At 56.3% G+C, this 19984-nt stretch overlaps 1 protein-coding gene across 2 annotated transcripts; it reads left to right on the top strand.

Annotated features, from left to right (window-relative positions):
• The first annotated feature begins 312 nt into the window (after positions 1 to 312).
• On the top strand, positions 313 to 19853 carry SAMD14 (sterile alpha motif domain containing 14). Of its 2 annotated transcripts, XM_021067146.2 has the most exons (10): positions 313 to 882; positions 5399 to 5453; positions 12522 to 12688; positions 13438 to 13726; positions 14740 to 14827; positions 14917 to 14991; positions 15099 to 15258; positions 16835 to 16954; positions 17043 to 17198; positions 18236 to 19853. In XM_021067146.2, exons 2-10 carry the CDS (start codon positions 5411 to 5413, stop codon positions 18389 to 18391), a joined length of 1254 nt encoding a protein of 417 aa, XP_020922805.1. In that variant the 5' UTR covers positions 313 to 882; positions 5399 to 5410; the 3' UTR covers positions 18392 to 19853. The 2 variants fall into 2 exon arrangements, with proteins under 2 accessions (XP_020922805.1, XP_020922806.1); XM_021067147.2 differs by lacking the exon at positions 5399 to 5453.
• The last annotated feature ends 131 nt before the right edge of the window (positions 19854 to 19984 follow it).

Here is a 19984-nt window from a genome sequence, read left to right as displayed (position 1 = left end):
GCGAGCCCCGACGGTCCGGACTGGGTGGGTTCTGTTTCCCCATGATCCCCTCGGGCTTCGGCGCCCCCGACTGTTCTGTGGATGTCTGGGGAATGGATCCATCAGGAACCCTTACAGGCCTTGCAGAGGAGGCAGAAGCCCGGCGGGGCCGCCTCTCCGGTTGCTTCCACCGGGCCCCCGACTCCCGCTGTCGGAGGAGTGGCAGCAACTAGAATCCCCTCGCCCGGGCCACGGCCGCGGCGCTGGGCCGCCTCCTCCCTCCCTCGTGCTCCCGCCGCCTCCGCCCCTCTGTCCCTCCCACCCTCTCTCCCGTTCTTTGTCTCCCAGGCTCCCGGCCTCCCCGCCACGCGCCCCCGCATCGCCCCTTCCCTGGGGACCCCCGCAGATCCCCGCGGTCGCAGCGCTACGAGCATCCGCCTGCCAGGCGGGGAACCCCGCGTCCAGCAGGGCCTGGCGGGGCGGGGAGGTTTCTCTCTCTCTCTCTCTTTCTCTCTCTCTCTCTCTCTCTCTCTCACTCACTCACTCACTCACTCACACACGCACACACACACACACACACACACACACACACGCACACACACGCACGGAGCATCCTCCTGTCAGGTCTTCTGGTCCAGCCCCGCCCGCCGCATCTCCTGCTTCCTGCAAACCTTCTCCTCTGTCGGAACTCCCCCCACCCCACACACACATTCCCTCCGGCTCCAGGAGCCTCTTCGCCGACCCCTACCCCTACTCCCGGGATGGAGAGGATGCAGCCAGCCCGGAGCCCCCCGCGGCCAGGGTGACAGTCCCCCGCCTCGCTCCCGCCTGGCCCCCGCCCCAAGCACCATGGGCCTAAGGGGTTCCCGATGCGCCGGACGCTGAAGATGAAAGATGCTGGAGGTGAGGGACCGGGACCCCAAGGACCCCGAGGTGGACGACGGGGATGCGGAACTGGGGGTCTCTAGGGCTCGCGGTGGGACCCCGAGTGCGGTTGGACGGGGGGGGGGGCGGGGGAGGTCGACAAGGGCCTTTCTTCCCCTTTCCCTAGGGCCCCCCCCTCACGGGAACTAGGGTGCTGAGCTGTCAGGGGAGGGGGCGGAGATTGGATTTGTGTCCCTAATCCTCTCCCTCTGCCCGCCGCCTGGAGAAATTAATTAAAGAAAAACCAACAACAACCTGGTGTTGGGGGAGGGGGGAGAGCTTAACTCCTTCTTGCCTGGCGGGAATTGGACAGATGGAGTGGACAGAAACTAGCCTCTTGGCCCTGACGGGAGGAACAGGGGGCTGGAAGTGCAGAGGGGGCCCTGTCCTCCACCCGCACCCTAGCACCAGCGGTGCTTGGTACAGGGAATCTCACTCTTGTCCAATGCCCCCAGTGGGCTGGACGGGAGGGGGTCGCCGCCTTTTCTAGCTCCACATGCCTCCCCCTGCCCCAGCCTCCTCTTCCGGCCATCCATCCAGCTGTCCCTGGGCTTTCCCAATTGCACTTCTCTCTTGGGCTCCTTCTTCTCTTCCAGGGGCTCCTTTCCTCTTTCTTGTCCCCCTAGGAGCTGGCTGTCTCCTGCTAGCTGATTCTATTCTTATCCACCCCTCCGCTGGGCTTCACTGAGGGCTGCTGGAGCCCCGTCTCTACTACTGCTTTCCGTGGCCCCTCAGGCGGCTGGGCTGCCCTCCAGCTTCTCCCTTTCTTGCTCTTTCCTCCTCCTCCCTGCAGCTCTGTGGACTGACTCCCCACCAACCTGTCTCTTTCCTGCTCCCCACTCCCTCTCCAGGGCTTGTGCACCCTTTCTTTCTCTTTCTCCTTCCCCTGGGTCCTGGGAAGCTTAGAGTTCCCCTGCCTCCCTTTCTCCTAGACAGGTGCAAGCTTGTCCTTGATCCTCCTCCTGGAATTGGGAAGTTTGGGGAGGAAGGGGTGGCCTGGTGGACTCGGTGTCCAGAGAACAGGTTCATTTTCACCCTGTAGCATTTACTTGGTTTGAGTGTGTGTGCGTGTGTGTGTGTGTGGAAGTGCAGTGATGGGGGAGCGTAAATGGGGGGGGGAGTGTCTAATTTTCCAAGGTTCAGTTTTGGAAGAAGGGGGGCTTGGGTGTGAGGGGCTAGTGACATCCTAATGTCACGCTCCCCAGAGTTCCCCATGAGACAGTGCAGGGAGGGCCTCCCATACACACCCCCAGGGAGTTAGCTGTTGAAGAGAAGGAACCACAGCAGTTTGTCCATCTGTCAATCCATCAGAATGGATTGGGCACTGGTGTGACCTCGAAGCTGCAGCCCAGAGGGTACCTGAGAGAGGAGGGCACCCACAAAAGGGTCTCCACTCTGGACAGGGACCTTGTGGGGCCAGTGGGGGAGTTCCCGCTGTGGTGCAGTGGAATCGGGAAGAGTGGCATCTCTGGAGCATGAGGATGCAGGGTGGATCCCCGACCCAGCACAGTGGGTTAAGGATCTGGAGTTGCCAGAGCCGCGGTGTAGGTCGCAACTGCGGCTTGGAACTGATTCCTGACCGGGGAACTTTATATGCTCCAGGGCAGCCAAAAAAGAAAAAAAGGAAAAAAGAAAAAGAGCACATGGGATCTCCATTCTCAGGTAGTGTAAGAGAAGAAGCACCACTGTGGCCCTCAGGGAGCCTCCACGCTGATGGGAGAGGCAGTCTTTATCTTCAGAGAGTCCCTAGTGTGATGCAGGAATACTGGCCCCTCTCTTCAGGAACCTCTGTCTGATGTGGGGGAGATATGACCCAGGTAGGGAATTAATGAAGTAGGAAAAATGATTAATTTCCTAGTGGTGGGGAAGGGTAAATTTAGAAATTATGTAGACAGGGCATTCCCATTGTGGCTCAGAGGTAACAAACCGAACTAGTATCCATGAGGATGTGGGTTCCATCCCTGACCTCGCTCAGTGGGTTAAAGGATCCTACATTGCCATGAGCCGGGGTGAAGTTTGCAGACTCAGCTTGGATCTGGTGTTACTGTGGCTGTGGTATAGGCTGGCAGCTGTAGCTCTGATTCGACCCCTAGCCTGGTAACTTCCATATGCCACACCAGAGCCCCCAAGAAGAAAAAAAAAAAAAGGCAGGAGGGTACTCGAAGAGTCCATATCCCTGGCCCCTTCTATTTTTTCTCTTTTTTCTTTTTTTGTATTTTTCTAGGGCCACATCCATGGCATATGGAGGTTCCCAGGCTAGGGGTCTAATTGGAGCTGAAGCCGCCGGCCTACACCAGAGCCACAGCAATGCCAGATCCAAGCCAAGTCTGCAATCTACACCACAGCTCACAGCTACACCGGATCCTTAACCCACTGAGCAAGGCCAGGGAATGAACCTGCAACCTCATGGCTCCTAGTCGGATTTGTTAACCACTGAGCCACGATAGGAACTCCCCTGGCCCCTTCTAATACCTCACTTCCTGCTTTCAGCCTCAAGCATCCATGGAGCCTGAGGTGGAGGTGGTTTTGAAGCTTATCTGGTCCTAGCGTGTATGGATCAGCTCCCCTGCCTTTACTCCTGTCCCTTCTCCCAGCAGCATCCTTTCCTCAAGAGCAGCCTTCACAGCTCTTGGAGGGTCATCACCCAGGATAGAGCTGAAGGGCAGGAGACCGGGGTCAAGGTTGAGTCCTGCCTCTTATCCCCTGCTTCTCAGTTTTCCCATCTGTAAAGTGGGGATATTCAGAATCCCAAGCCTGGCCAGACCGCAGTGAGATGATACCTGTGTACGAACAGAAGGGAGGGTTGGACATGAACCCAGCGGGTATGTGGCTTAGCTTTCTTACACCTGTCAAATGTACAGTCTAATCCAGTGCCCAGCCCTTCTCATGGGGACCCGAGTGTCGGAAGTAACTGGAGATCATGTTCCCAGCCCTGAGAACTGTGTCCCTGCCTCTAAGCATCCTCCCTCCCCGCACCCTCATCTGGTATTCCCCTGCCTCTCTAACACCTAGGCTGTGGCTTAGAGATGCCGCAATCCTTCATCTGCTAGGAAGCAGCGGCATCTATCCCACTTCCCCACCTGCCCTTCCTTCTTTGCTTCCCACAAATAAAACACAACCAAACCCCTACCCAGCAGTACTTCTCCCCAGAACATACTTGATGCATCATAGAGATCTGGCTGTCCACTGTTCCGCTGCGAGTACGCCTTATACCCTTGTGCATCTGTGAGTCTGTCTAGAACTGTGAGAACTGTGAGTTTGTCAAGAACCGTGGCCCTGCTGCTGATGCCAGCTTCCTGAACAGCTCATGTTCAGGAAGGCAGGTGGTGAGCGCACCAGTGATGGGGGTGGGGGGAGGCAGGACTGACTGATGGATGGGTGGATGGTAGAAATTGATGGATGTAAAAATGGGTGAGTGGTTGGATGGGGGTGGATGCTGGATGGGTGGTTGGAGAGATAGATGGTTGGATGGATGATGGATGGGTGAATGAATGGATGGGTGACTAGACAAGTAGAGACATGGACAAGTAGGGAAGCAGGTAGAGGGTGGATGGGAGAACTGGGTTCTACTTTGGGTTTTGCCATTAACTCGTTATGTGATCTTAAGTCAGTCATTCTCCCATCTATTTCTTTATAAAATGAGAAGATTGGATTTAATAAGCTCCCAGATTTGATGTCAGACAATTTATGGTCAGTAAAAGCTTTTAGAGAGGAGTTCCCGTCATGGCGCGGTGGTTAACGAATCCGACTAGGAACCATGAGGTTGCGGGTTCGATCCCTGGCCTTGCTCAGTGGGTTGAGGATTTGGTGTCGCCGTGAGCTGTGGTGTGGGTCGCAGACTTGGCTCGGATCCTGTGTTGCTGTGGCTCTGGTGTAGGCGAGTGGCTACAGCTCCAATTAGACCCCTAGCCTGGGAACCTCCATATGCCACGGGAGCGGCTCAAGAAAAGGCAAAAAGACAAAAAAAAAAAAAAAGTTTTTAGGGAATGCTAATGATGGAAAGGCCCTAGACAGTGAAGGGGGGAAGTTCGGTGACATGTGTGGGGGCACTCAGCCCATCAGCTCAGACCAGGACCGCAGCACTCAGCCTGTGTCTACACCCTGGACTTGCTTCTATCCCTGCCCTTCTGCTTCTGCCTCCTGCCCTGACCCCACAGTCTGGGGAGTGGTTCAGACAACTTCTCTTCCAGGACCCGCAGGAAGAGTTGGAAGGGAAGGGGCCGGAAGGCCAGGAGCAAGCAGCCTGGCCTCCACTAAGCTGAACCTCTTTTTTTTTTTTTTTTTTTTTTGGTCCGAACCGCATCTTCGACTTACATCACAGCTCACAGCAATGCCAGATCTTTAACCCACTGAGCAAGGCCAGGGATCGAACCCGCAACCTCATGGTTCCTAGTTGAATTCGTTAACCACTGCGCCACGACGGGAACTCTGTCCACTAAGCTGAACTTCTCATTCATGGTCTTTTTATCTCTCTCTCTCCCCTTGGCCTCTCCAGCTTTCTTGAGTCATGGCTTCTTCAAAGCTCCGAGAACCTGTGGATGAGGTTTTTGGTAAGATCTATTTGGCTCTATCTCTAGCCAAGGCTACTGGGCATTGAGGGAGGGGGAGTCCCTTGGGGACTTCATTTTGTGTGTGTGTGTGTGTGCGCGTGCGCGTGCACTGACCTTCCAAGCTGATTCTTTGTCTCCTCTCTCTGAGCAACAATTACAACAACAAAAACAATAATATAAGTGTTCCCACTTATACTGGTGTCGATTGCAGACGCAGCTCAGATCCTGCGTTGCTGAGGCTGTGGCGTAGGCCGGCGGCTGCAGCTCCAATTCAACCCCTAGCCTGGGAACCTCCGTATGCTGCAGGAGCAGGGCTAAAAAGAAAAAAAAAAGTGTTCCCACTTATTAAGTGCTTGCTTTATGCCAGGTACGAGGCTAGCATCCCCATCTCACATGTACTGGATCGTTTCACCCCCACAGTAATGCTAAGAAGTGTGCCCCTTTTGCAGACAATGAGCCTAGGATGCAGAGCACTGAAGTGGCTGGCTTTAAAAATCACACGGAGGACTTCCCGTCGTGGCTCAGTGGTTGATGAATCCGACTAGGAACCATGGGGTTGCAGGTTCAATCCCTGGCCCTGCTTAGTGGGTTAAGGATCTGGCGTTGCCGTGAGCTGTGCTGTAGGTCGCAGATGTGGCTCGGATCTGGTGTTGCTGTGGTTGTGGCGTAGGCAGGCAGCTGTAGCTCTGATTCGACCTGGGAACCTCCATATGCCTTGGGTGCGGCCCTAGAAAAAGACAGATTAAAAAAAAAAATCACGTGAAACTAGCCTATCTAGGGTGGATAAACAGTAAGATCCTACTGTACAGCACAGCCGACTATATTCCCTATCCTGAGACAAACAGAATGGAAAAGAAAGTGAGAAAGGATACATACGTGTCTAACTGAGCCACTTAGCTGTACAGCAGAAACTAACACAACATAGGAAATCAACTAGACTTCGATACAGGTTTAAAAATAATAAAAAAATTAAAACAAATAAGGATCCCATGGCAGATGAGTGGCAGGGCTGGGACTCGAACCACAGACTGCCTAAGTCCCTGCTGGCCATCACTGTGCGGTACACCCAAATCCCTCAGCCCAGGTGACACACTTCACCAAGTCTCATAAATACAGGACCTCACCTGCATGGATGTACATGGAAATCAATGCAGAACACACGCTCAGCTTAACTCCCCCAGGCCAGCCCCTCTGTACACACTGGGGTTCATGGACACCGCCCCCCCACCCCACTTACCCCTGCAGTCTTTCTTTTCTGTTGTCATTGTTGGCTTTTTAGGGCCACACCCTCCATATATGGAAGTTCCCAGGCTAGGGGTTGAATCAGAGCTGCCGCTGCCAGCCTATGCCACAGCCACAGCAACGCCAGATCCAGGCCGAATCTGTGACCTACCCTGTGTAGCTCATGGCAATGCCTGATCCTGAACCCACTGAGCCCATGAGCGAGGCCAGGGATCGAACCTGCATCCTCATGGATATTAGTCGGGTTCTTTACCGCTGCGGTCTTTCTATTGTGTGGATCAGAGAAAGACCACCAGTAGGGCAGAGCTCCCATCATGCACTGCAGTGGCAAGGCTGTTTCCCAGCTGGATTCAGTGGAGGAGTCAGTGAGCAACAGAACATAGAGCAGAACAGGTGGTGGCAGAAAGCCAGTAAGGTGTGTGTGTAGCCTTCAGGACTCTGAAGCCAGGAGGGGCCTCCAGGTGGGGAGTGCCCCAGGGCCTTCAGCTTGTCTTCCTCTGCCTCCTCTCTAACCTCCCTGCCCTCTGCCCCCCTCCCCTGCTCACTTCATCCCCTGCCCCTGCTGCTGCCAAGAGCCCTAGCCATGCCAGGAACTGCCGCCTCCCAGCTCCTGGGGGAACACTGCTTCCCATCCGGGGCTCCCTGGGGCCCGGGCGTGGAGCCTTTGCCTTGGGAACTCTTCCAGCCTTGAACTGCCTCTGGGCCTCAGACTCTGAGTCTCTGCATCCACACCCAGGCTCAGCCTGACCTCTGGTCTGATGGAGATGAGCTCCCTCTTCTTAGGGCTTTTCAGCCTCCCCTCTTGGCCTGCTCCCAGCCCTTCCTGTTTTCCTTCTCCCTGACCTGCGGAGGTAGCCGGCCTGCCTGGCCAGCTTTCTGAAGAGAAAGGCAATGAAATATTCATGACTTCCCACTGCTAAGGGCTGGGCTGAGGCCCAGGGAGAGACTAGGTGAGAGGAAGAGGGAAAGAGAGATGGAGGGAGGGATGGAACAAGTGGGAAATGGGTTGCAGTAGAGCAAGGGACTGAAGGGGAGGCTGGCCCCGCCTTGCCTCAAAACCCTCCAGGCCCAGAATTCCTGTTGTGGCGCAGTGGAGATGAATCCGACTAGTATCTATCAGGATGTTGGTTCGATCCCTGGCCTCGCTCAGTGGGTTAAGGATCCAGCGTTGCCATGAGCTGTGGTGTAGGTTGTAGACTCGGTTCGGATCCCGCATTGCTGTGGCTGTGGTGTAGGCCAGCAGCTGTAGCTTCGATTAGATCCCTAGTCCAGGAACTTCCATATGCCGGGGGTGTGGCCCCCAAAAGCAAAAACAAACAAGCCCCTTGGGGGTGCCTTTGCTCCCTAGATCCTCCATAGTAAAATGACTATGGTCTTTTCTTTCTTTCTTTTTTTTTTTTTTTTTGGTCTTTTTTTTAGGGCCACAGGTTCCCAGGCTAGGGGGCGAATCAGAGCTGTAGCCACTGGCCTACACCACTGCCAAGCCACATCAGTGCTGGATCCGAGCCGCATCTTGGACCTACACCACAGCTCACGGCAACGCTGGATCCTTAACCCACTGAGCGAGGTCAGGGATCAAACCCGCATCCTCATGGATGCTAGTCAGATTTGTTTCTGCTGATGCACGACGGGAAATCCAAAATGACCATGGTCTTTTTTTTTTTTTTTTTTTTTTTTTGTCGTTTTGCCTTTTCTAGGGCTGCTCCCATGGCATATGGAGGTTCCCAGGCTAGGGGTCTAACCGGAGCTGCAGCTGCCACCCTACGCCAGAGCCACAGCAACGCGGGATCCAAGCTGCATCTTCGACCTACACCACAGCTCACGGCAATGCCGGATCCTTAACCCACTGAGTGAGGCCAGGGATTGAACCCGCATCCTCATGGATGCTAGTCAGATTTGTTTCCGCTGAACCACGATGGGAACTCCAAAATGACCATGGTCTTGATGTGGCCCAGATTCAGGGGCAAAGGGCCTTTCTCCCTGGCACCAGCTGAGCACTTGACAGGTAGGGGGTGGGTCTCAGCTCCCCCCTCCTGGAGCCCTGCCTGCTGTCTTTAACTCCCTCTGCACCTGGGCCAAACCTTCCTCTCCAAATCTCAATTTTCCCACCTGTAAAGTACACATGTGGACTCACAAGTCACTCCCACCTCTGCTGCAGAGGAGGTAGAGCAGGGTTGGTAGTTAGATACTGAGCCTCTGGAGCTAGACTGTCTATAACCCCACCCTGCTCTTTGCCAGCTGCACAGCCTTAGGCGAATTGAGGCTGCCCTGGGGATTCCTTGAGTCTCTTCCTCCTTGGGTTGTGGTTGTGGGAGGTTTGAATGAGCTATAGCACTTAGAACACTCACACACATGCACACTCCCTCAGACACACACACACACACACACACACACACACACACACACTCACACACCAGTCTATGCCTGTTAGAGCAATGAGCAAAAGAGAGAAACATCTGGAGTTCCCGTTGTGGCACAGCAGGAATGAATCTGACTAGGAACCATGAGGTTGCAGGTTCGATCCCTGGCCTTGCTCAGTGGGTTAAGGATCTGGCGTGACTGTGGCGTAGGCTGACAGCTGTAGCTCTGATTGGACCCCTAGCCTGGGAACCCTCCATGTGCCACGGGTGCAGCCTTAAAAAAAAAAAAAAAAAAAAGAAAATAGAGAAACATCTGCCTTCGTGGAGCTGACATTTGCATGGGTGGAGAGAGACAATAAACTAAGTAAAATATATGGTATGCCAGAGAATGATAAATGATATAGGAAAAACATTTTTTTTTTTCAATCTCTGTCCGCCCTCCGGCACATGGAGCTCTGGAGCCAGGGGTCGGATCCGAGCCGCAGCTTTGACCTCGACCGCAGCTGCAGGCAACGCCAGATCTTTAACCCACTGTGCCAGGCCGGAGTCTGGAGGCCTCTTACCCTGTGTCAGATGGAAGTTTTGCGCGGAGGAGAGACACGAGCTGACATGTTTTATCAGGATCACTCTGGCTGCTGTGTTGAAAATAGGCTGTAAGTGAGAAAGGGAGGCAGAGGGAGGACCAGCTGGGAGAATCTGTACGAACTGAGGCAAGAGGTGACGGTGACCTAGAGCGGGGATGCTGTGAGCTCCTCCTCCCCTTCTCTCTCCTCTCTCCTCCTCTTTCTTCCCACATGGACACACGTATGTAAGTGTGTGTACACAGACACATGTAAACAATACTTAATTTTTAAACAATTTTTATTTTCGGCTGGCCCATGGCATATGGAAGTTCCCCAGCCAGGGATCAAATCCCAGATGGGCAGCTGCAACCTGCACCACAGCTGCAGCAATGCCAGATCCTTTCACCCACTGTGCCTGGAATTGAGCCTTCCTCCTGGCGCTGCAGAGACGCCACTGATCCCATTACACCACAGTGGGAACTCCCAAAAAATACTTTATTGTGAGAAATCAAATATAGAGAGACCAGTACAATGTACTCCATCGTTCACTCAACCCCAGTGACCATCAACTCACGGACCTTTTTTTTTTTTTTTTTTTTTTTTGGTTTTTAGAGCCACACTTGTGGCATATGGAGGTTCCCAGGCTAGGGGGTGAATCAGAGCTGTAGCTGTTGTCCTACGCCACAGCCACAGCAACTCTGGATCCAAGCCATGTCTGCAACCTACACCACAGCTCATGGCAACACTGGATCCTTAACCTACTGAGCGAGGCCAGGGCTTGACCTTGTATCCTCATGGATCCTAGTCGGGTTCGTTAACCGCTGAGCCATGAAGGGAACTCCCTTATGAACCATCTGGTTTCATCTACATCGTCTTCCACTCTCCACTCCTAGTCTCCTGGATTATTTTGAACCTAGTCCAAAACCTCATGTCATTTCACCATAAATATTTCACTATGTATGTCTACATGCAGTTCCTAAGAAGAGTTAAGAGGAATTGTGGGTGGATCAGTTTCCAGGGTGGGAGGGAGAGGGAGGAGTCAGTCAAGGGTGACTCCAGGGTTTGGCCTGAGCAGCTGGAAGGATGGGGCTGCCATACACCGAGATGGGCATCTGGGGAGGAGCAGCTTGTGGGTGGGAGTTCAGGAGTCCAAGTTTGACATGTACATTGAAAATGCCGGTTGGATTGGACATCCGAGTGGAGGTGTCAGGAAGGCAGCTGGACACATCAATTACCAACTGGGTCTGGATCTGAGGGGAAGGGAGCTCAGAGGTGTCTGAGAGGGGTGATTGAGTGGACAATGGAGTCTTTCACCGAGCCAGGGGACAGAGAACTAGTTGGAGGCATCGAGGTGGGTTTTTTTTTTTTTGCTTTTTAGGGCTACACCTGTGGCATATGGAGGTTCCCAGGCTAAGGGTCAAATCAGAGCTGTAGCCACTGGCCTACCCCAGAGCCATAGCAATGCGGGATCTGAGCCGAGTCTTCGACAGCTCATGGCAACGCCTGATCCTTAACCCACTGAGCGAGGCCAGGGATCGAACCCACAACTTCATGGTTCCTAGTCGGATTCATTTCCGCTGAGCCACGACGGGAACTCTGGTGGGTTCTTTTGATAGGTTGAGTTTGAGATGCCTAGGTACTTTTGATGTGGCAGGTTCCCTGGCAGGTGTTGAGGTGCCCAGGTTTGGAATTCAGGGGGAGGCTCAGGGCTGGAAATAGGCTATGGTAGTTCGGCCGCTGGGGTGGCTTAGGGGTGTCTGCAGGCAAGAGAAAGAGGAGCAGGCAAGGCAGGGTGGGTGTGAGTGGTGGGACAGGGGTCCCTGGGATCCAGGGAGCCTGGAGGGGTGAAGAAAGGCTTTAATCCATGCTGAGGTCTGCAAAGAACTTTCTCTGCCTGGAGAATGCAGAGCAAAGGTTGCACTCTCAGGTGGAGCAAATGGAAAGTGAAATTTGGAGCAGCAGGGTTCATGCATGATCCGCTGGGTTTGCCTCCTCTTCCTCCACGTCCTTATCCAGTACCTAGCCCTGGAGCATGGTCCCCAGGATGGGAGAGACAGGCCTCGGGGGTCTGTGGGCCTTCCTCTCTGCCACTGCCACTGGCTTGAGTTGTGGGGCGGGGGGAGTCCCCTCTGTTCCGGTTCAACCGTGAGCCCTCTAGATGCTCAGCAGTGCTGTCTCAGAGTGAGACCCTGAGCACGGCACAGCCAGCCAGTGTCCCCAGTAGGGCTCGTTTCTGCAGCTAGGTGAGCTAGGCTCAAATCCTGGACCAGTGCCCAGCTGCTGGCCTCAGTGAGGAGACGTAACCTCTCTGATCCTCCGTTTGCTCAGCTGTGAAATGTCCCTAATGGCAGTCCCCAGCCCATGGGTGGTTTTGAGTCGGGGAGGTGATGTCGGTACCTTCCTGGTGTGTAGTTGGCACTTCTTCAATGGGAGCCATTACCATCATGCTCTCTTTGGCTTCATCCTCCAGTTCTGTCCTCCACAAACCCGCCCTCCCATGGCCCTGGAGCTGCCTGATCCTGTCCCCCCCCTCCTCCACCTCCTGGCTCCGGCTTCCCTTCCTCCCAGCCTTGCATAGACCGGTTTGGTTTTGCAAACCTCCTTTCTCATTAAACTCCCACCCAGAGCTTAAGACCGCTTTGGGTTTCCTCCTCCAACCCATCCAAGTCCTCCTCTGGGCCCGTGGCAGGTTGCATCGCGCTGCAGCGTGTCCAAGATGACATGTCCAGCTCCCAGGGAGACTGTGAGAGATATGATTTTCCGTCTCATCTGGACGCCCAGTGCCCGGCACTCAGAGACGTTTGCTGAATGTCTGGGTGTGAGGGCAGGTGGCCACTTAAGGTGGTCCTCTGGGCCTGGGGTCCTCATGTGTCTGGTGTCTGTCTCCCTTCGCTGGTTTGCAGACTTGGACTTGGCCGTGCCAGAGACCGTCAGACTGGACAGCAGTTTACACAAAGCCCGGGCCCAACTGCTGGCCAAGGGCCGGAGACACCGGCCCTCCCGCTCCAGACTTCGGGACAGTGCCAGCTCCACAGAGGACGGTGAAGGCTCCGATGGGCCCGGAGGCAAGGTTGGGGCAATCCCCTCAATCATACACAGCACCCCCTTCTTGCCCCTGGAGAATCCCTCCAAACTACTCTTCCAGGGGAAATCACACTCCCTGACTTCTGACATAATCAGGCTAACAAATAATTAGCTGCAGTTCAATTCTGGCTCATTTCATTCTATATATATATATATATATAGATATATATATCTATATATATATATATATTTTTTTTTTTTGTCTTTTTGCCATTTCTTGGGCTGCTCCTGCAGCATATGGAGGTTCCCAGGCTAGGGGTCAAATCGGAGCTGAAGCCGCTGGCCTATGCCAAAGCCACAGCAACGCAGGATCCTAGCCGTGTCTGCAACCTACACCACAGCTCACGGCAATGCCGGATCCTTCACCCCCTGAGCAAGGCCAGGGATCGAACCCACAACCTCATGGTTCCTGGTTAGATTCGTTAACCACTGAGCCACGACGGGACCTCCCCCATTTCATCCTTTCAAGGAAGGCAATTATCCCCATCTTCCAGATGAGGAAACTGAGGCTGAGAGGTTCACTAACAAAACCACGGTTAGTAAACGAAGGAGGTGGGATCCAGCTCCAGCCTGTGTGACTGGAAGACCCATCTCCCACCTCTCGCTGCTCAGACGCCCCTCGGCCCATGGGCACGAGGAAACCCTCCCTCCAGGCCCGGGAAGGACTTAGGGGTCCCGCCACCCCCCCAAGAGGAGAGGAGGAGGGTTGTTGGTGAGCAGCTGCCCCTCCCCCAGGTGACCGACGGCTGCGGGAGCCCCTTGCACAGGTTGCGCTCGCCTCTGCACTCGGGCCCCGGGTCCCCGGCCGGGGGCTCCTTCTGCCTGGAGCCCCCAGGGTTGCGGCGCAGCCTGGACGAGGACGAGCCGCCGCCCTCGCCGCTCGCACGCTACCGGCCCCTGCACAACGCCGCCTCGCACGAGGGCCTGGCCGCCGCCTCGGGCTCGCCGCCCCGCTCAGCGCCCTCGTCCGACAGCTCGCCCAGCTTCGTGCGCCGCCACCCCCGAGCCGAGCCGCACAGCGAAGGTGAGCGGCAGCCCGCGCAGCGCCCCCTGCCGGCAATCAGTCCCGTGGGCCAAGCGCGTGGCGGCGGGATCGGAGGGACAGGGTGGCTGGACGGGACGGTAGAGAGGAAAGACCACGGTTCATTCCCTCCTTTCCCGAGCGTCTTAAGATGTGCCAGACACTGGGGGGCACCCGGGCACACAAAAGAGCACGCAGACGCAGCTTCCGTCCTCTTGGGGCTAGCAGTTTCGAGGAGAAGTAATCAAATAATTTCTTACACTTTAAGGAGGAAGCAATCAAACCATCCCTTAATTAAACGCATAGTTACAAGATGTAATAAGTGCTGGAGTTCCTGTTGTGGCTCAGCGGTATCGAATCCAGCTTAGTATCCATGAAGACGGGGGTTTGATCCCTGACTTCGCTCAGTGGGTTAAGGACCTAGCGTTGCCCTGAGCTGCGATGTAGGTTGCAGAGTGGCTTGGATCTGGCAGTTGCTATGGCTGTGGTGTAGGCCAGCAGCTACAGCTCTGATTGACCCCCAGCCTGGGAACTTCCATATGCGAGGGTGCAGCCCTAAAAAGCCAAACAGAAAAAAGAAAAAGAAAAAGAAAAAAAAAGTAGTGAATGCTATTGAGAAATGGTACACAGGGCAGGAGAGCACATATCGGGGTAAAAGCATCCTGGAAGGCTTCTCTGAGGAAGTGACATGTGAGCCGAGATTGGAAGGCCGGTTACAAGTGGGCTCTGATAAAATTAACAGTAAAGAGTGGTGGTTCCTACGTTTCCAGAGTGGTTTATGGTTTGTGTAAGGCTCCCATAAACATCCAGTTAGGTCCCATGAAATAGGCAGGGTTATTATTCCCATCGTTAAGATGCAGGAAGCTCAGAGAGGTAGTGACTCGTCCTAGGTCACACAGCCAGTGAAGGGCACCAGAGCCAGGCTGCGTGATGCTAAGTCAAGAGAATTTCTACCACCTCACCGGCAGCTGGAGGAGGCAGTCAAAGGCTCTTTCCTTCCTTCTCTTCCTCAAAAGATGACAGCCGGGATGCCAGCCCACCTGAGCCCGCCAGCCCTACCATCGGCCTGGATAAGAAGACGCGCCGCAAGTTCCTGGACCTGGGGTGAGTGGAGAAGGGGGCCAGACCTGAAGGCTTGGGGGAGGGTTAGCACGTGGGTAGCATGGTCCCACTCCTCCTTGCCCTCCCCACAGGGTCACCTTACGCCGAGCATCCACGAGCAAGAGCCGGAAGGAGAAGGGCAGCAATCGCCTGTCCATGGGCAGCAGGTAAGACGTACCCACAGCCCCTCAGCCACAGCTTCTGCTTTTGACTCCCTGTGGGCCTCCTGCCCCAGCCTTGGTGCCCACACCCATGCGGGGTGCTCTCTCCACAGGGAGTCGGTGGAGGGCTCCAGCAGGTCGGGGGGCTCGCCGTTCCTGCCCTTTTCCTGGTTCACAGACAGTGGCAAGGCCTCCGCGTCCTCCGGCAGCACCACCTCCCCAGGCTGTTCCCCCAAACATGAGGGCTTCAGCCCTAAAAAGTCAGCTTCTCAGGTGAGTCCATGGCCATCTGGCCCCCAGACTGGCCCCCAGACTCAGGTGACGTGAGGACACACTTCTCCCTGGCTAGGGCTGGCAGCCAGGCATTCCTGGAGTCCATTTGTCCATCCATGGAACCATTCAGGAATCCATGAATCCATCCAGTCTCTGAGTTCACCCATTCACATGCTGAATGGGTCCTTCATTTTTATTTATTATTATTATTTTTTGTCTTTTAGGGCCACACCGTGGCATATGGAAGTGCCCAGGCTAGGGGTTGAATTGGGGCTACAGCTGCCGGCCTACACCACAGCCATAGCAACTCGGGATCCGAGCCGCGTCTGTGACCTACATCACAGCTCACAGCAATGCCGGATCCTTCATGCACTGAGTGCGGCCAGGGATTGACCCCCCATCCTTGTGGATACTAGACGGATTCGTTTCCACTGCGCCACCACGGGAACTCTGAGTGGGTCCTTCATTGATTCATTCACCGCTGCCTCCATTCAACACACTGAGTGCTAGGATTCCCTAGCACACACCCAGCCTGAGGGCTCCTCCATTCCTGCGAACTCTTCTGCCTGGCTCAGTTCTGGCCCCACGTCCTGCCCCAAAAGCTGGGCTACGTATGCAGTGCGCTGAGGCTTGGGGGAAACAGACAGACAGGACCCCAACTAGCCAGTGCTCTGAAAGCTCACAACCCTGCGGGAGAAGTGGGAGCCAGTCACAGAGCAGCAATGAGCATCTGCTTGGGTTCTCCAGGACTCTACAGTCTATGAAGCTCCCAATGCATGTTTTTGCTTTCCTCTCGCAAAGGCTCAGTTACGGAGGGAGGGCAGGCGTGCCCTCCTCCTCTGTACAAATGAGCAGATGCGAGCCCAGACTCAGGGATTTGCCTGCAGACTCAACTGAACGTGGGTGCCAGGCTCTCTGACCCCCAGCCCTGTGCTGCTTCTGTGATTCTGTTCCTTATGTGCAGCTGGGGTAGAGGAGATCAGAAAACTGGGAATTCAGGGGACCAGCGGTCCCTCCCTTTCTTCCTTCCCTTGTGCTGGGCCCCGGGGACAGCATGGTGAACGGACACAGTCTAGGCTCTCGGGGAGCTCACGGTCCAGTGAGGATGAGGACATGTAATGAGGCATTTATGAGCCAGGGTGCTAGAGGGCCCACCTGCTGACTGGTCCAGTGGGAGACAGTGGGGAGAGGTTCATCCAGAAACTGCGGCAGAGACCAAGGAGAGTTGAAGGGGAAGACACAGCCTGGACAGAACATCGGACTCAGCCTGGAAGAATCCCGGTCAGCTGTCTAGGCAGCGACACTGGTCTGACCGCCTCCACTCCTGCGAACCACCCAGCCTTGCTCGTTCTAGCCCCACATCCTCCCAGGAGGCCTCAGATCCTGATGCCTTGCATGAGTCACCACGCCCTGTGTGCCCGCCCAGTTCCTGGTTCCTGCAACTGCAGCCCTGAGCAACTCCGGGTGCCCGGTCCTGGACGCCAACCCCATCAAGTTTGGGGGTGGTGGACTGGGGGTGACTCCCTTGGGCGTGGAGGTGAGCTTCCTTCTCAGTGGCATGCCCCTTCCTGTCTAGGAATCCACCCTGAGTGATGACTCCACACCCCCGAGCAGCAGCCCCAAGATCCCGAGTGGTCCCCGGCAGGGGGCCAAGTGTTCCTACCCCTACCACACCCTGTCCCAGTCTTCGGATGAGGTAAGCCAGCTCTGACCTCTGACACTGCCCCGGGGTGCGGGCCACAGGCTGTGTCTTCCCCTTCAACTCTCCTTGGTCTCTGCCGCAGTTTCTGGATGAACCTCTCCCCACTGTCTCCCACTGGACCAGTCAGCAGGTGGGCCAGTGGCTGCACAGCCTCAACCTGGAGCAGTATGCCGCGGAGTTTGCTGCACGGCGGGTGGATGGGCCGCAGCTGCTGCAGCTGGATGGAAGCAAACTGAAGGTGGGTCCGAGTGGAAGGGCCACAACCCAGCTGGAGCCTGGGCACCCTCCATAGATTGGGATCCCCTCGACTTGACCTTTCCACTCCCTTTAAGCCCCTGACCGCTGGGCAAGGTCCTTGGCCTGATCTCTGCTCTCTAGCATGGGTTCCCAGGCTCCATGGTATTGTCTGACTCTTGACTCTTTTTTTTTTTTTTTTTCTTTTTAGGGCCACACCAAAGGCATATGGAAGTTCCCAGGCTAAGGGTCAAATCAGAGCTATAGCCACCAGCCTACACCACAGCCACAGCAGCGCCAGATCTGAGCCATGTCTGCCACCTACACCACAGCTCTAGGCAATGCCGGATCCTTAACCCACTGAGCGAGGTCAGGGATCAAACCTGTGTCCTCATGGATACTAGTCGGGTTCCTTAACCACTGAGCCAGGACGGGAACTCCCATCTTGACTCTTAATTAGTAGCGTCTCCCCTGAGTGTCTCATCTGATTTTTAGTCTTGGAGGCTGGCGATTTTGGGAGGGAAATCAGCAAGGAGTGAGGGGGTGAGGGGAGGCGGTGGCACTCTGGTCTTTGTACTGGGGGGGGCGGTTTTCTGGCCTGTTTTGCATCCTCTGCTGAGTTGCTTGGGGAAGCAATGGTGAGGAGAGTACCCCAGGAAGCCCCTGGAGTGGGGAGGGGTCCTAGCTATTGTCTAGCTGTGTGACCCTGGGCAGTTCACACCCTCTCTGGGCCTCAGGGGGTCAGGCAGGCAGGGTCATGCCAAAGCTGAAATCCTGAGTGTCGGAGGGGGAGCCCAGGGCAACGGGCAAAGGGCAAAGGGCCGGAACCCGCCACCCTCATCTCTCCAAACCACTCCCATTCCAAATTCTTGCCCTGAGGGTTCTGATCTGGCAGCAGGTCTGGGAGGTGCAGGCTGAGGGCTGGCAGAGCTCCAGAGAGTCCACCTGGGGCAGAGAAACCCAGGGCTTGGGATGGCCAGGCCCGTGGGGGGTAGGGGGCCCTCTGGGGCTCTGCCCCTCACCCTTGGATTCCTCCTCCAGAGCCTGGGGCTCAGCAACTCGCACGACCGGGCACTGGTGAAGCGGAAGCTGAAGGAGCTGGCGGCGGCCGCTGAGAAGGAGCGCAAGGCCCAGGAGAAGGCTGCGCGGCAGCAGGAGAAGCTCCGGCGCAGGGAGCAGGAGGCCAAGAGGAGCTAGGGAGGCTGGGCAGGCACTGGCACCTGGCCCGGGCGGCTGCTGGGCTCAGCGGGCACAGGCCGCCCCGGGAGGCGGGGCCCGGGCACCAGGCTTGGGCTGGCCTGGCCCCATATGCTCTCAGGAGGAACACGCCCTGTCACCCTGTCGTCTGTCTGGACCCAGGTCCCCCAGAAAGGGAGACCCCCAGGGAGAAGGCCCCATAGTAAATCTCACTTCAAGGACCTGTTTGTGGCAGAGCGTTCCTGGGGGAGGTGGCAGATTATGGGCAGAGAGGCCAGGGCTGTAAGGGAGTCTGGGAGCCCAGAGGCCCCAAGTCCTTCTCCTCACCCTCTGCCCTCAGCCCTCGGTGGTCCTGGGGCTTTCCAGAGGCCCTGGGCTCAGAGAGGCAGGCTGAGCATCTCTGCAGGAGCAGGCAGACAGAGCAGTTCCCTTCCAGCTCGCCAAGAGGCCTGTGTGTCGGGCGGGCTCTCTTCTGCTCCGCGGGGAGGCTGGCAGGCGAGGTGACAGGTTGTGCTCAGGGTAGAGCCCCAGTCTGCGGTCCTCAACGGGAGACAGAGCCGAGAAGGCAGTGTGACCAGCTGACGTCATCTTTGCAAGGACTTTAGGAGAAGGACGGGAGGAGGCAGGACAGCTCCTTTTGCCCTGCCCTGCCCTGCGGGTCTCAGTGGGCATGATGCCCTTGCGGGTCTGCCCCTCCCAAGGCCCATTCAAAGCCTGGTCTTTGACCCATGCCCCAAGCTAGGCCCACCTCTGCTGCTCCCTCAGAGGCCACCTGGCCCCCCAGTGAGGACAGAGCAAACTTGGGAGTTGGCGGGGACAGAGGACAGCCCCTACCATGCCTAGGGAGTCCTGAACTGGTGAATCCTCACCCAGCCAGGCCGGGGCAGAATCTGGGAAGTCCCCTGGAAGCGGCTCAATTGGAAAAGGCCCATCAGCCCTCTCCCATCTGTCCTGGTCCCCCGCGGGGCCTCAGTGGGCTCCACAACTGGCAGATGGTACAGGCTCTGGTTCTCTGGGGGCCAGAAAAAGGGGTGGTGCCAGCTCCCTGGGTGGGAGTGGAGTCTCTCTGTCGGCAGGGGTACTGTCCAGCAGCTGGCTAGCTTCTGGAACACTGGCTGGAGGTACTGATGGGGTGGGGGGCTTCTGATCAGATCTCCCCTGACCTCCTCCCATCCGCCTGGAGCAGTGGGCAGGGCCCAGTGCACCCCCACTCCTCTCATTCCAGCTTAGGGGCTGTGGCCTGTGGGGCCATCCCTGTCCCCCGGTCTCAGTCCTTTCTTCTTCTGCTGTCTGTTCTGGGAGAGGGGCTTCAGAGGGGACTGAGCTAGGGGGGCAGCAGCACCATCTCGGGGAAGGTGGAAAGCTCCAGGTCCTTGAAGCCATCAGGAGCTATCCGGGTGCCCACCTGCATGTGAAGGGGGAGGCGGTGCTGTTTATTTCAATAAACATGGATGACGTGCCAGTGACCTTTCTATCTGCCCCGGGGCAGGGTGGGGCTGGGCCCCGAGGGTGGTGGGTGGCCTGGCCGGTCACTTGGATGGCTGCGGCCACTGCTGTACTCGGGGCGAGCACCCAGTCACATCCTGGGCTGGG

The sequence above is a fragment of the Sus scrofa genome, chromosome 12 (assembly GCF_054392235.1).
Source record: "Sus scrofa isolate SSC_HxYL_T2T_F1_AM1 chromosome 12, Sscrofa_HxYL_maternal_Yorkshire_Landrace_v2.0, whole genome shotgun sequence".
Lineage (NCBI taxonomy): Eukaryota > Metazoa > Chordata > Mammalia > Artiodactyla > Suidae > Sus > Sus scrofa.
The sequence above is the reverse complement of the archived record's forward strand: the minus strand, read 5'-3'. Positions and strand labels throughout refer to the sequence as shown.